This window comes from Rhea pennata, chromosome 9 (genome assembly GCF_028389875.1).
Source record: "Rhea pennata isolate bPtePen1 chromosome 9, bPtePen1.pri, whole genome shotgun sequence".
Taxonomy (NCBI): Eukaryota; Metazoa; Chordata; class Aves; order Rheiformes; family Rheidae; genus Rhea; species Rhea pennata.
Genome location: NC_084671.1, coordinates 11,707,277 through 11,722,420, shown reverse-complemented (window position 1 = coordinate 11,722,420; position 15,144 = coordinate 11,707,277). Strand labels below are relative to the sequence as shown.

The following is a 15,144-nucleotide window of genomic DNA, read 5'->3' as shown; positions in this document are numbered from 1 at the left end:
CAAGGCCAAAAGATATCTGCAGGGCAGCATGAGTACAGGGAATTTGGCCAAAATAGCAGGATTAACAGCTCAATTTGTGGAGTAAATGTATTTTAGATGCTTTCACAGCTCCCTGTTGCTCTGGCATCTCTGTACCTTGGGAGCTTTGATCTAGTTCCATTGTGAAAGGCAATTTCGCTCATTTATCGGATAGGAGCTTGAGAGAGACTACAGGTGGTGTTTTTCCTTGGATACCTGGTTTATGGCACAGCAGGGCCTTGTGCCCAGGAGCAGTGGAGGCATCTCGCCCAGCAGCAGACCTCCAGGGCCACGAGAGAGCAGGGCAGACGCGGCACCCCGGGAGCCAGGTCCTGCAGCCCTGAGCTATCTGGCGACCCCGGGCCAGGCCAGAGGGACAGCAAACATCTGAGAATGGGCTCTGTTGATGGGCTGGGCTTGTACTACATGCAAATAGGGGATGCAGGGAAAAGATGGGTGCTGGTGTGCCTTCAGGGAACCCTGCACCCTGAGCAGGGCAAGGCGGGGGCCCAGTTGGGACATCTGTATAGGGTCCCAGCTGGGGCAATGTCCCCAGATGTCCTCTTCCATCTGTGCCTGGTTGAGGCTGGGCGTTTCCACTAGATGGTGACAAAAGGCCACATCTACTGTCGCCAGCAGGAGCCTGTGGGGTGCCCTGCTCCCTCGGGGCTCCCCGAAGCCCTTCTGCAGGGCGCAGCTGAGCGGGACATCATGCCCCATCTGCTGCGCCTCTCCCAGTGAATCGCGGGACACAGAGGAAGGTCTGATACGAGCCCTGGGCTTGATACGCACCAGATAACGGCAGCAGCCAAGTGTAGGCGGGAGAGCAAAAGTTTTACCTGTGGCTCATGGAAGCATCTGCTGTCTAAAGGCCACCAGGGGCATCAGACCAAAGATCCCCTGGCTGAGTCCACATGGACCTCCACCCACACTGCTGGAAATACAAGTAGGGAGCAAGGTCACCTTATCCTGAATGAATCCTAAAAAGAAAAGAAAAAAAGAAAAGCAAATTTATCCATCCCAGGTCTAAACCCTGCTTGAAATCTCCTCAGCACCCCAACCTCCTCCCTGCAAAGACCCCTTCCCCGGCCAGGGTGACACCGGCCTCCAGCCCACAGCTCCCCATCTTCTAATACATGCAGGGCATCTAATGAGACAGGTCTGTCTGCTCCCCTAATTAAGTCTTTTCTTCATTACCCCCCCAGCAGCATGCTGAGCAGGCGGAGGGGAAACTGCTCAGCTCCTAAGTCCCTTAGCCCGTGGCTGTGGGATCAGCGGGATGCCTCGGGGCTGGCTGGTTTGCTGAATCTCCCTCCCCGATGTTTTCTCAGCCCTTCTTCCCCCGTTCTGGCTTTTCCCCACTTGATGAAAGCACGGAAGGGCACCTGACGGGAGGCGGGGGGCCCCGGGGCGCCGCTGCCCTGAGGGGGCCGGCTGCCAGGTTGCTCGCGACGGCTCCCTGCGAACGACGAGCTCCTCGGGAGGCGCAGCCCCCTCGCCCCCGCTAAGCCCCCCACGCCGCTCCGTCCCGCGCTCGCCTCCCACCCCACGGGAGCACAGAGCGGCTCCGAAATGCTGACGCTCGCTGCGAAAGCCCGCAGCTGCTCCCCGGGCTGGATACTGAAGATTTGGGGTTCATTGGGACCGGGACGGGGGCCCGCTTTGGAGTAAAACATCTGCGAACTGGTTGTCTCTCAGCGAAGCTGCCTTTCGGCAAAGGCCCTGCTCAGACTGAAAATTGAGTCTTTGCTGAGTCCCACACCGGAAAGGCAGGAGTCTCCCTCCATCGGCCCCGTTTTCGCCTGGGAAGGGGATCCCAGCCCCTCCGCTCCCTTTGCTGCAAAGGGATGGGCAGCCCCAAGGGCTTCGGTGTGGCCCCAGGCGGGAGCAGCCGGGACCCAAGCGAGTGCAAGCAGATGATTTTCACCCATGTTATGAACATTTGCCGCTGTCGCGCGTCCCGCTCCTGCCAGATGGACCCGCCGCCTGCAAGCCGGCACTGTCTTGGAGAAATAGGAACCAAACCCAGCTCAGCCAGCTCGAACCATTTGCTTTTCCATCTGTGCAAGCTGGTTGTCTAAATCAGCCCCCTCGGAGGGTTTCGGAGCTGGGTCCCGGATTAGTCTAGACGGCTGAAGAGCTGGAGGGAGACGTGGATCTTCCTCTAAGCAGAGCAGAAATCAGCTGAAAACACCAGGAAGAATGAATCGCTCTTAAACAAGAAGGCCCAGAGGGCTCGGACGTGCAGGAGCAGAAAATAAATGCAAAGATGGTAGCACCAGCAAAAGACGGTTCCTGGGGAAAGACAGCTCAAGGCCAGGATTACTAAAAATCCGGCTGCTGCACCCCCTGGCCCCGTTCTCCTGCGCAATCGGGAGGCACTAGGCGACATATATATATATATATATATATATTTTCACCTCTGCTAATATCCCGGAGCAGGAGGAATGGTTGAAATGTGTTTAAAAACCAGCCAAAATCTGAAAGCTAAGGTGATAAATCTTTCCATTGGGAGCTCCGTAGATAGCACACGGTTCAGGATGTCCGGCGGCGCGGGGGGAAGACGGCGTGCCAGGCCGCTTGGCGGCGGAGGCCCCGGGGAGCGGGCCGGGGCGCTGGGAGCGCGCGGCCGCGCTGGCGTGGGCAGGGGACGTGGGGCAGCGAGGCCGGGAGGAGGCCACGGGCATCCCAAGCTACGTTCACGCCACCCCGGCTCAGCACCGAGCGGCCGCGGTTTGGGAACGCGGGATGCGAGTAGCCCTCGCCTCGCTACAGCCTCAATTGCCCCTCTCCAGCGGCCCGGGCGCCACGTTAGACCCAGCGGCGGCTCCGAGCGTTGCCCGGTTGCTCCGGCCGCTCCCGGCGGTCGCTGGCTCCGGTCCCGGATCGCCTCCACCACCTGCCGCCGCAGGGCTCTGCTCCAGCACTGCTGCCCCGGCAGCCGTGCGCTCGCTGATTTACGGCGCAGCCTTGGATGGATTTATGGTCGGGGATCTCCTCCGCGGGGCTGCAAGCGCTCGGCTCTGCCAGCCTTCCCTTCCTGCCCTGCCTTTCCCAGTGCTCCCAGGGCACCGTCCCTCTCTCGTACCTGGGATCCTGCATCCTCGCGATGCAAAAGAGGTCGTTCCCAGCAGGTGTTGTTTTTCTCCCCAAAGCTTTGGCTTTTTCCCAAAGCTTTGAATTTTTTTTTTGTTTGTTTTTTTCTAAACCTACTGCTGGAAACCGAGGCAGAAGCATGAAAAAAAGGGCACCTTTTTCCTGGCGTAAGGGTAAGCACTTGGCCAACATCCCGGTAGGTGGCTGGGAAGGTGGTGGGGGCACGTGGCCCGAGCCCCAAGGGCGCCCCGGCATTGCCACCCAAGGCACTGCCATCCTGTGGTCTCACCGGCTGTCACGTATCGAAAAGGTGACCTTGGAGTGGCCAAAGAGGGGTGGGGAGCTGGGGACACCCGAGTTCATGGATTTTCTCTCCTGTGGGACCAGAGCCTCCAAAGACCCCTGCAGCCCCCCTGTGAGCTTGAAGAGGGTCTTGCCTCTCTCTGGGCCTTGCCACCCAGCTGCCTCTTCTCTGGGGCTTTGGGGCTGCAGGGAGACATGGTGTGTCCACCCGCACAGGTGTCCTCCATGTGGGATGCTTCAGCCCCATCCCAGATGGGTCACTGCCTTCCCTGGGACATCTTGACCTCCTCATCCCAAACCGCTTTGGTACTGGACTCCCCTTGCCTGCCACCTTGGCATCTTCCTGAGATGGGCAACAGCAGTGTTTGCTCCTAAACCTCCACACAGGCAGGGACAACATCCGAGAAGTGCAAAACTACCTGGTTTCCACACTCTGTCCTGCCCCCATCCTGCTCCTGTCCCTGCCACAGCCTCTGAAGAAACAGCAGTTCAGTTTATTGGTCCATAAAGTGCCACCTGTCCCTCTGGCACTGGAGAGCTACATCTATTGCTGCATCTTTCCCCTTTTGATGGGAGGTCCGTAAACAACTGGGCTCCCGGCACGTAGCCTGGGAGGCAACTCTGGGCTGGGACGGGGGCCTTAGCTCAGGACCAACAGCCTTGTGTTGGCTCTTTTCCATGATCCGCAGGGCTCCTGGGTTTGTTTTCTTTCCCTTGAAGCCTGTCCCTCCCCGGGGGCCCTCGCACTTCGGCAGCCGGACGGACAGACGCCCGCTGTGCGAATCCACGGGAGCCGGGTGCAGGCGGCAGGGGCCTGGCGGTTTCCCGGTGCCCCAATGCCGGCTGATGGGCAGCTCTGCTATTTCTGCTGTCCCTCAGACAGCCCAGCTGAGGCTGCAAATGTCCTCTGGGGCTGAATAAATCTAAATTTGCTGGAGAAATGTGGGGCCAGGATGTCGCCTACCTTGGGAAGCTCGTCAGGGCCACAACAGTCTAACGAGAGTGAAAGATAAAAGCTCCCACAGCAGCTATCTTAGGAATATCTCAGGAGAACGGGAGACAGTTAACTGCAAAATACTCTGCAGTGCTCAGAGCCGTGTCCAAAGGATGCTTGAGTCGGGGGGGAAAGCATGGTAGGGAAGTGTGGGAGGTGGCCTGCACCTTGCTGGTGGTGGTGGCCCACTCTGTGCTGCTTGGGGAGTCACTGCCCTGAGACCTTTGCAAACTTGTTGCCTCTACGACCTGCTCTCCTGCAGGGATAGAGCATGGAAAAATGGCCTGCCCTTGGGGATTACTCATTTCTATTGCCCAAGAATTGGATTAATAAATAGTTGCCTTCACTTTTCCAAGCCTACTCCTGCCTGGTTCCCACAGGAGACAAATCTGCTGGGTCCCACTTCCTTGAAGCTTTGCAAGCCATGAAGAGCTTGGGGACACCTGGGACCCCCTTATGCACATGCAGCCTGTGCCCAGCAAGCCAGGGCCAAGGGCTGGGCAGGGAGCTGGGGGATTTCGGAGCTCATGGGAAAGGAGACCCAGCACCCTGCAGCGGCTACAGCCCTGTGTTGACACATCCCTGCTGCCTGTGAGCAGAAGACGTTACCTCCTGCTCTACACAGGCAGCTGTTAGCGCATAATAAACTGCCATCGAGGACTGCCTATTAAAAAGCCATTCCCTCGAGTTTTCCAGTCCAGGTGGTGGCTACGTGAAGTGAAATGGGGCAATTACAGCCCTCAAGGAGGCATCAGGCACCTCCACCCTTGGCAGCGAGTGACGGGATGCTGGGACGGGGGAAGCCCGGCCCCGCATTGCTGCCAGGGCGCCGTCCCCTCGCCAGGACGGTGAGCGGTGGGAGATGAAAAGAGAAGCAAACAGGTTGGTATGGATGCGCTCTGCCCCGTTCACATCCTCCGGAGCGAGGCTGCGAGCAGCGGGCGGCCAGGAAGGCCCTGAAGTGCAAAGGGGCCGCGTTGCAGGCAGCAGGGCTCTCACCGACGCTTTGCGCTTGGCTTTTGCTCGATCTTTTCTGCTCAGGACCCCAGGAGAGCCCCGTCGACACATGCCAAGAGGCATTGCCACTTGAAGCCTCCCCAGGCTGGCTGGGGGGAGCCGGGACTGGAAAAGTCGTGCGAGACGACAGCTCTGACAGCGCCGTGGGTGGCATTTCAGAGCCTGGGCAGCCCGTCCCGCGGGAGGGCCTGGCGCACGCCGGCAAGCCAGCGGCATCGATCTCGGACAGCAAATCGATCGGCTCTGCCGGCTCGGAGGAGCGCCACCGGCCAGCCTGCGCTCCGTGGCATTTTCCTGACATTTCCCGAGCAGCGTGTCTGGGGACGACCTGATCGCCGGCGCTCCGGAGGCGCCGGCCGGGGCGCGGGCTCGTGCCACCCTGCCCTGCGCACCGGCCCTCGGCCCGGCTCTGCCCGCGCGGGCAGAAAGCGCCGGTGCCTCCTGCTCAGCACCCTCTGCGCGGCGCGGGAGCAGGGCACGTCCTGAGCTCTGCTGGCTACGGCCGCCCCGGGGAGGCAAAGGGACACCCGTGGGTGCCCATCACCCCTTCCCGTGGCCTGTGCCTGGCACCATCGGGAAGCTCGCCGAGGTCCAGCGCTGCGCCGGGAGGCGAGCTGAGTCCCGGGGGACACAACCAGAGCACAAATCCCAGGAACGGCTTTCACGTTTAATTCTCGAGCGATGAGGGGCTTTGCGCACGCCGGGGGTGAAGGAGGGCTCCCCGCGTCCCCCCGCAGCGGGGCCCAGCGGGCCGTGCCGAGCCGAGGACGAGGAGGGAGCCAGCGCCACGCGGAGCCAGCCTGCGCTGGTGGCAAAAGGCATCCCGCCGCCTCCCCAGCGCCAGCCCAGACTCCCGCGTTTCTCGGGGCTACAAGCGATCTTGCAGAGCCACGGCACGGCAGGACGGGCTCTGCATCGGCTGCTGAGCATTCACGGGGTGCCAGGGGAAGGGACAGATACTCCTCCACGCTGGAGGCAGCCTGATGCTCCCATTCAGGGCTGCCGCATCCACGAGGAGCCGCAGAGCGGAGCTCAGCTCTGCCAGTCCTCCTGCTTCGGGCTATTTTTTCCTGTGGGCTCCAGCTCCTGGAGTCTCATGCTTAGGAGAGAATGGCTGTTTCCCTTCTCCTGCACTCAGAGGAATGGAGACAGTGGAGAAAAGCTGGGAGAAAGGAGCCATAAACCAACCCTGCAGCTGGACACCAAGAGGTCTTCTTTTTCCTTAAAGCCGAGACCTGGTTCCTCGCACACAGCAGGACCAACAGGAGGTGCAAAGAAATCAGGGGCACATCAGTCCGAGGGCCCTGGAAAGGTATCGAGAGGAAAAGGCACCTGAAAGCCTCTTTTCTTCCAGCTCCACCAGGTGTGAACCTGTCCCAACCCAGCAGGCCTCAGCCCGAGTGCAAATGCCTCTCCGGGTACCAATCCAGTGTGATGTCCCAAAACACCCCTCCGGGTGTGGGATACTCTGGGCTCATTCTGCTGGGACAGGGGATGCTGGGGTGGTTTGGAGGCATTGCTGGCAAATCTCTGATGAGGAAGGCAACCATCTCAGTGCCTTGAGAGCTGCCACCCTTGGCCCGTGCCCAGAGCAGGGGGTGCAGCATAACTGGGACACAGCACAGAAAGGGACAGCCAGCACCACTGTGCCGAGGAGTCCAGCCCATCAGCTTTCAAATCTCAGTGGGGCAGCTGGAGAGATGGGGGCTTTCCATCACTCCCGCTTTCCCCCGTCCTCTCAGGGCTCTGCCTGGCCGTGGCAATGCCAAGCGGGGATGGATGCTGGTGATGGGGAAAGCTGGTCCTGGTCTCTCTGCATCCTCCTGCACTTCAGCAGAGAGATGTCTTGTGTACACTGACCTGGCCCCCCTCCACCTCCTCCATCTCATACTCCTCAGCGTCAGAGAGGGGCAGGCAATTGGTGCTGGGTACATGCTCGCACTCGGTGCTGCGGGTGGTGACACGAGTGACACTGGGTGAGTATTTCTGGGAGCCCGGCGTGCGGTGGCCAGGGTGGCACATCACCTCCTTGAACATCTCCCGGAAACGAGTGGACATCAGGTTGTAGAGGATGGGATTGGCTGCTGAGCTCAGGTAGAAGAAGACACCTGAGATGATGTGGACGTACTGGAACATGTAGAGCATGTGACTGGTCCAGGTGGAGACGAAGCTCCAGACGAGGCGGTCGATGTGGAAGGGTGCCCAGCAGATCCCAAACACCACCACTAGCACGACTGCGGGGAGCCAAGGGATGGCAGTTATGGGGCTGCTCTCCCCCAGTGCTGACCCCACAGCCCCAAACACTGGTCCCACACCCTCCTCAGGGGCCAGCCACAGAGCTGTGAGATTTGGCCACATTTCTCTCAGACAGGGAGCAGTTTGCCTGGACCTTGGTTTGGTGCCAAAGGGATTTGAAGGGAAGGTGTGGATGGACAAGGGGATGCTGGGGAGGGAAATGCAGCTGTTTCTGGGGTGCAACAGGGACCCATGTTAGAGAGACTCATGTTAACCCAAAGGCACGAGCCCTGGCCACATCTCAGAAAGAAGGTGCCCCAGGTGCTGTACTGCCCTGTTTCAGCCTTGGCCATAGCAAAGGACACTCAAAAGGCTTGGGAGAGAGGAAGGGAGAGCTGGAAAGGGCCTCTCAGCTGACACCTCCTTCAGCTTGTTGACTTGCTGCCAGGGCCTGAGGGCAGCAGAGGGGCCGCGATGTCTGGTTAGGATCTCTCCCTCCCTCCATCTCTGGCCAGGGCTGCTCCACACATTGCTCTACCACGTGCCTCCGCTCCTCGTTGGCCAACAGCCGGGGCCGGCACTGGCAGGGGGAGGCCACGAGTGCGCAGCCCTGGGGCTGCTCTGCACAGGGATGGATGCCCCATGTGGGCACAGGCACCAACCCCAGCCCCAAAATTGTTTGCTGCTGACCAGGTAAGCTTCATTTCTAACCCAGCTCTGCCAAGGCACAGTGATGTGGGTGCATGTGCAAACTCCTGAATTCGCTGTCATACTCATCCTGCTCTGTGTCTCCATGGAGGACTGGTCTCCCTTTGCCCCCTCCTAGCCTTGGCACCAAGGGAGCCCGGGGGGAGGCTAATGCCTATCTGAGACATGTCTGAGAAGCAGCCCTGGCCCTGCTGAAGGCCTAGTCTGGGCAACCTGCCACTGCTGTGCTGTCGTGGGGGCCAGGAGTACATGGGGAGGTCAGCATGCCGTGGAAAAACGGATACCCAAGGGCAGCCAGCTCTTGCTGCTGGGAAAGGGGCCAGAGGCTGCTGGAGACCGTGGTGAGATAGAGGGAGGAAGGGAGGTGGGACGGAGGGATGCTCCTGCCTAGCCTTGGGTCATTGCGTCATTGCCTAGGGATGGTCGCAGCAGCTGCAGGTCTGGGTAGGAATTGGCCCCCTTGCTGGGAAATGCGCCTCACACACACCGCCAGCACGCGCCAGGGCTCTGGGACCACGTGAAGGTCTGCACACAAGGCCCGGGCCGGGAAGAGGGGGGCAGGCTCCCTCCCACCAGTCCTGTGCCTTTCCCTTTGCTCCCAGGCTCTCATCCAGCACGTTCCTGGAGGAGGAGAGATCTCGCAGCCGGGGGGAGCTGTCACGAGTAAGCCCCATCACTGGACTGGAGCCACCAGATCTGCCTTTACTCCTACGTACTGTCAACCAGCCACACACCCTTCCTCCCAGTTGGCCCATCCTCAGCAGCCCAGACTGGCTGTGCCTCAATTTCCCCTCATCACCCTCCCAAAGTAACCCCAGGAGACACCCACCAGTTCTCCCCATCCCCAGCCTGGGACTCACACAGCATCTTCGTGATCTGCCTCCTCTTGACTTTCTTCTGCCCTTGGGTGTTGTGGTAGTCACAGCTGCCCCCCGACTTGTCTCCCAAGGCCTGGAGCATCTTTTCTTTCTTGAGCTGCAGGCCAATGAGCAGGTACAGGATACTGATGGTCCCCATGGGCAGGAAGAAGAAGAGGATGGTGGTGATCTGGATGATGAGGTTGTATGTCAAGCGTGGCTTCACCAAGGTGCAGATCTCTGAATCCGGCACGCGCCCCCGGCCTGGTACGTAGAGAGGCTGCAGCCCATGGAGGCTGGTGTTGGGGATGGAGCAGATGACCGACATGACCCAGATGGTGATGATGACCCTCTTGGCATGGTTTCTGGTCACTACATACTTGGCCTTGAGTGGATGAACCACGGCGATGTAGCGCTCCACACTCAGGGCCGTGACGTTGAGGATGGAGGCAAAGCAGACGGCCTCAAAGAGCAGCGTCTTGAAATAGCAGCCACTGGCGCCCAGGAGGAAAGGGTAGTTGCTCCACATGTCGTACAGCTCCAGCGGCATTCCCAGCAGGAGGACAAGTAGGTCGGAGACGGCCAGGCTGAACAGGTAGTAGTTGGTAGGTGTCCTCATGAACCTGTGCCGGAGGATGACAACACAGGTGAGTGTGTTGCCCACGGCCCCCACCATGAAGATTATTAGGTAGATGGCACAGACGGGGATGAAGAAACTGGACCGCCGAGGCCCCAGGTACTTATCCCGCAACTGCTCCTCTGTCAGGTTGGCATCCTTGGGGTCGAACAAGGCCACTGGGTGAGTCCTGTTGCAGAAATCTGGGTTGATGGGCTCCACGGGGAAGTCTTGCTGGGACAGGGGGAATGCGGGGCCAGAGCAGTTGCCGTAGGGATTCATGGCTGCAGAGAGATGGGGAAGTGTGAGGGGGGCCTCTCCCAGCCCCTCTGCTGCACCCGGGCCCTCTGCCCCTTTCTCCTTCAATGGTGGGGTGCAGGAGGCTGCTCAGCTGCCCTGGGGCAGGGGGCTCGTGGGGAGGAGCCCCCCATCCTTCCCCAGCCAAAGCCTTTCTTTTGGGATGGCCCCTTGAAGCTTCCCAGAAGTTTCCCTCCAAGCTCCCAGGTTCTCCAGCTCTGCTTTCCACCTGCAAACAGCCCTGGCAGCTCCTTGACCCACCTCTGCTCTCTCGCCCTGCCAATGGGGAGACCTCGGGAGGTGGGGGGGATGTCCCCCTCCGAAGCAAGGCAGGACACAGCCCAAAGCCAGCTCCAAGCTGCGCAGCGCTGTTGAGCCCTGCTCCAACTCCGCCGGCTGTGTGGCCAACGGGGCGATCGTAAAACAGCGGTGGGGAAAATTGAGCTTCCTCCCCAGGAAGGACTTACATCTGGTTGGGAAGCTCCGGATGAAGGTCCCACCGCTGCAGTGCTCTCCTGCGCTGGATGGGGTCGGGATGGGGAGGGAGCGAGGGAGGGGAGGGAGGCTCTGCTGCCTTACCAGGCAGGCTGATAAAATCCTGCCGCTGCTCTCGCCTTGGAGCTCGGCTCTGAGAAACCACCTGCCTCTCTCCACCTTCTGCCTTTCCTCCCCCGAGACAGAGAAGCCACTCTCAGGTGAGCGAGGGGGGTCTTGGGGGCTTCTTCTCCCACCCTTGGAGAAATGGGGAAGGAAAAGGTGGCACCGCGACCCTACCTCTGCCGGAGGCTGGCTCCTCGCTTGGAAAGCAGCGCTGCAGAAAAGATGCTCCTCAGAAAGGGAGAGAGAGGAAATACGTTAAAGTAATGAACTCCATTGACTCTAAGAGAGTCCCGGGGGAGGGCGGCACGGCCGCCTCCAGCCCCATCAGCAGCTTTCGCAACGCCGTGATTTGCCATTTACGTGGCCTCTGTGGTGAACAAGCCATCGCTCAGCCCCGCCGCCGTCCTGACAGCCGCTCCAGCCGCAGCTCCTCTCGCCCCCAAGAAACATGTGTTTTACCAGCTTCAGCCCAACTCCAAGCCGGAGAAGCAGGTGGGCTCCCGCTCGCGTCTCCGAGCCCGGATCCCCCGCGCGGCCGCCTCGCCGTGATGCTCGCCCGCCTCTGCCAGCACCGGCCCCGACGCGGGAGCTGCGCTGCCCCTGGCCCCCCAGCTCCGTCCCTCCTCCCCGCATGCTGGCAGCCAGCGCTTGGGTCTCCCGGTCTTTCTCTTTCCTCCTTAGAAGAAGGGCTAAGGGCTGAGGGTTGGTTGCAAGAGGGGAGGCGGCAGGGACCAGACATTCGGGAGCAGGCTGTGCCTGGGCCGGGGAGGGGGGTCCAGAGGCTGCGCCGCCGTCCCCTGCGTCGCAAGAGGGCACTGCGAACCTGCAGCACCTCGCCTCCAAATTCAGACCCGGGCGCACCCGCGCGCCCCGCGGCTCCCCGCGTCCATCCCCGCGCCCCGGCCGGCAGCCGCAAGCTGAGCTCCGCGCTGCTGCGGCGAGGGGTCGAACCAGAGGGTCCCCTTCTCCCCGGGAGGCTCTCGCACCTCGCACCCCTCCCGCGAAGGCGCCCCGGTCCTTCGGAGCTCTGCCCCGACGCGGCCCCGGTGCCAAGGAAGCTAACAGAGCCCTTTCTACGAGGAGTAAATATTTGCCCGTGCTTCTTGCAGCAGTTAAGCGGGGACTCTGGCGGCAGCCCAGAGGGCAGAGCCGAGCGGGTCCAGGCGGGTGCAGCCGCGGTTTTGGCTTGGTCTGGGGGTGACGGCTGGTGGCACGCAGTTGGGTGCAACATCGCAGCCCCAGCCCCGCGCTGGGCAGGAGCACCCGCGCGAGAACTGCCTGGCGTGAGCCACCTGCCCCAGCACGTTTGAAGGGGACGTTGCGTTTCATTGCTGCCTGGTGGAATAAAGCCAAGGGCCAGCAGGAGAGGACAGCCATGCAGGGGACGGGGACGGGGGTAGCAGGTGGGGACCGTGCGCTTGCCCCAGCACCCATTGCGTGAACCGTGGCAATTGATCCCCCAAAGCCCTAGAGGGCTTTTTCCCTCCTTGGTTTAAGATAAAATTGCTTGAAAGCTTCAAAAGTCCCTGGGCTGGCCTCTCCAGGCCAGGAGCCTCCAAATGGGCTGGCAGCAGAGGGAAGAACGGTCCATGGCCTCCCCGGCCCAAGGGCTGGGATGCTGGTAGGAAGCGGTGCCCAGCTCTGTCCCAGCCCAGCGATGATGCTCGGGGGAGGAAGGCTGCACGGCAGCCCGTGGAGCTGTGCCAGCCTCTAAGGGCCACATGGGAGTGTGCCCAGGTCGGGGCAGAGCGTCATGAAATTTTGGAGCAGGCACGATGGCCTAAAGCTGGCCCTGCCTCTACCTCCGGCAGCAGGTAAGAGGCTGCAAATAGCAGGGAATTAGCAGAGCAAATGCTCAGAAGTGTCCAGCGCTGCCCCGAGAAGTGGCTTTTCCTGAGAAAGCTCCCTCAGAAGATGAGAGGAGCTATTGAAGCTGAAAGAGCAGGACAGTAATCGGGTGTAAACACCACATTACACGGGGAAAAAAAACAAGCTGGAAATAGCATCTGAAACTGGAGAGGGAAGAGGTGCCACACGCTCCCGCGGGAGTAACGAAGGTAAAGAAACCTCCATGTCCAGTGGGGATGGGGACAGGCTCAAACACCGGGGGTTACGGCACAGTGCTGTGACAGCAGGGACAGGACACGGGGACCTTCTCTCTCATCCTCCCTGCGCTCAGAAACGCAGGTCAGAAATGACCTACCTCCCGGCACTGAAACACTGTGATTTTTATGTTTCAGAGCCATCAATATGAGGCTGGATGGGACCTCCATCACCCTGCAGAGAGCATCTCCCAGCTGCAAGATCCCCCCGCACAGGGACCGCAGCGTCCGTGGGGCCCTCGGAGCCCAGGTGGGTGCGTTTTGGATGCAGGACGTCCCACACCTCCATGCCAAGGGATCCCCCTCTCCGCACAAGGTAATCCAGTGCCCATCCCTGCCCACGTCCTGCCAGGCTCATTGCTGGTCCTCCCTGTTGGGAGCCACCTTAATGACAGCAAGGTTGACCAGGGTCAGTCTGAGCTGCTGACACCCGGCCTGAGTTCCTTACTCAGCGCCTGCGCTCGCACCCGCTCTGAGCCCAAGGCCCGTGCTCCAAATCGCCTACAGGATTTGCCCCCGGCCGCGCAGCGTGTGCGCAAGGTGCTGCCGGGCGATGAGACTGGCTGGACGACGCTGTCAGAAGCTCGGGCAGCGATGGCCTGGCAGATGCTGGGGCTGGAGAACCAGCACATCAAAGGCTGCGGCGCCTGGGGCGCAGAGCCAGAAACCGTAGCTGCTGGGCACGGGGCTGGGAGGAGATTTCTCTCCTAGTTCCCGCTGAAGGGGGCTGAGCCTGCTTTTCCCCCAGGGAATTTTTGAGCAAGGCAGGGGGAAGGATCTGTGCCGGTGTGGGGGCAGAGCATGCCGTACCGCCGAGGCGCCAAGCGGGCTTCAGCAAAATCCCACTTGAGAGACCGCGGTTGGGGACGAAGCAGTCCTAGAAATCTCTGACTCTTCTTCACTCCGTACTTCCTCTCCCCCTCGTCTGCCCCCCCAGTTCGCCGATGTCCCTGATGAACACACGCGCTGCGTCTCTCTTGGGAAGAGTTAGCGGCTCCCAGGGACTGCACATCGCTTTCCATTTTCCTCCCACAGCATCTGTGTTTCTTGATATCTTCCTGCATCCTCCACGGTCATGACAGCATTTCTGAGCAGCCCATTCTGGTTTTCAATTTTCTGACAACCCAAACAACCAGGAGACGGCAGCCCCTGCTCCACCACCGCTCGCCTGTCGGCTGGAGAGGGCTAACAGCGTGTCAGAGCATGACCCTTCAGCCTATTTCTTTTACCAAGTGCTTTATTATATTAACACTGCCTGGCAGCACATCGAGTCCCTCACCGTGCACTGCTCCCCCTGCTCCCCCCGTCGGCAGTACAGCCCGGGTGCCTCCACGGCTGGACCGTTTCTGGGCTATCTCAGACACTTCAGCAGCCCACGAGCAAGCCCTGTGAGTGCAGGAAGCTCCCGAGGCAGCCCCGGCCCCAATCCCCGCCGGAAGGTGGGAATCTCCCCTTGTCTTCCTCCTCCTGCCCTTTCGTGCACCCAGCCCTCCCCACGCAGAGCGGGACCACGGGTGGTTATTGATCCCGGACGTCCCCATCCCTTGACGTGCCTGTTGGGGCCAGCTCTGCCTGCAGCATCCCCACCAGAATTCAGATGCCAAAAGAAAGGACAAACATTGGCTTTGAAGCTGAGAGCTGCAGCCCGAATAACCAACTGCAGCCACTCTCGGCTCTTTTCAAGGGTGCATCACTCAGGGTAATGGCAGGAGAGATCAGCGCAGCCTTTTATGGCTCTGTCTGCACCCCGTCCCCCTCCTACTTCTTCCTCTGCCTGCCCAAGGCCTTGCAGCTTTATTTAACACCATCTGGTCCTGAGCACAGAAACGCTGCAAGCCACAGTGCCAGAGAGGGAAACTGAGGCAGGGCCAGCTGCTCCAGTCCTCCGGACCATGCAGCCGCCTTGAGCAGACAAGAGACCCTGGGGCACGTCCCCATCACCACTGAAGCAAAGGTACCAGCAGCCTGTTCACAGGATATCGCCACAGCAAACCCTCTGGGGCAAAGCCTTGGCTGCAGAGATGCAGCTTGGTTTCACCAGATCGTGACTGGTGACTCCTGCCACTGGAAAGCTGCTGTTTAATGGCTCCCATAAAATATTTTATCTGGTGCAGTGTTATCAACAGGTGCCGAGAGTGGAGGAGCCAGACCCCACGCAGGCTGGTGGCCACCAGCTGCCCAGAGGAGCCTGATCCTGGCAACACCATGAAATTCCCCCTTTGCCTCTCTCTGGCAGGGCAAGGAAAGAAGGGAGCACAGGAGCACCTGAGCCCATCACCCTGGTGGTCCGACTCCCTCGAG

At 60.5% G+C, this 15,144-nt stretch overlaps 1 protein-coding gene across 1 annotated transcript; it reads right to left on the bottom strand.

Annotated features, from left to right (window-relative positions):
- Nucleotides 1-7,258: 7,258 nt before the first annotated feature.
- NMUR1 (neuromedin U receptor 1) lies at nt 7,259-10,129 on the bottom strand. Its single transcript, XM_062583143.1, has 2 exons — nt 9,232-10,129; nt 7,259-7,662 (listed from the first exon to the last, which is right to left on the bottom strand). The coding sequence occupies exons 1-2, from the start codon at nt 10,124-10,126 to the stop codon at nt 7,259-7,261; spliced, it is 1,299 nt and encodes a 432-aa protein (XP_062439127.1). The 5' UTR covers nt 10,127-10,129.
- Between the last annotated feature and the right edge of the window lie 5,015 nt (nt 10,130-15,144).

Coding starts and splice junctions, on each gene's coding strand:
- NMUR1 (XM_062583143.1), bottom strand. CDS start 10,126: ATGAATCCCTACGGCAACTGCTCTGGCCCCGCATTCCCCCTGTCCCAG. Junction 7,663..9,231: donor GCAGATCACGAAGATGCTGT/GTGAGTCCCAGG, acceptor GGCTCCCCGCAG/TCGTGCTAGTGGTGGTGTTT.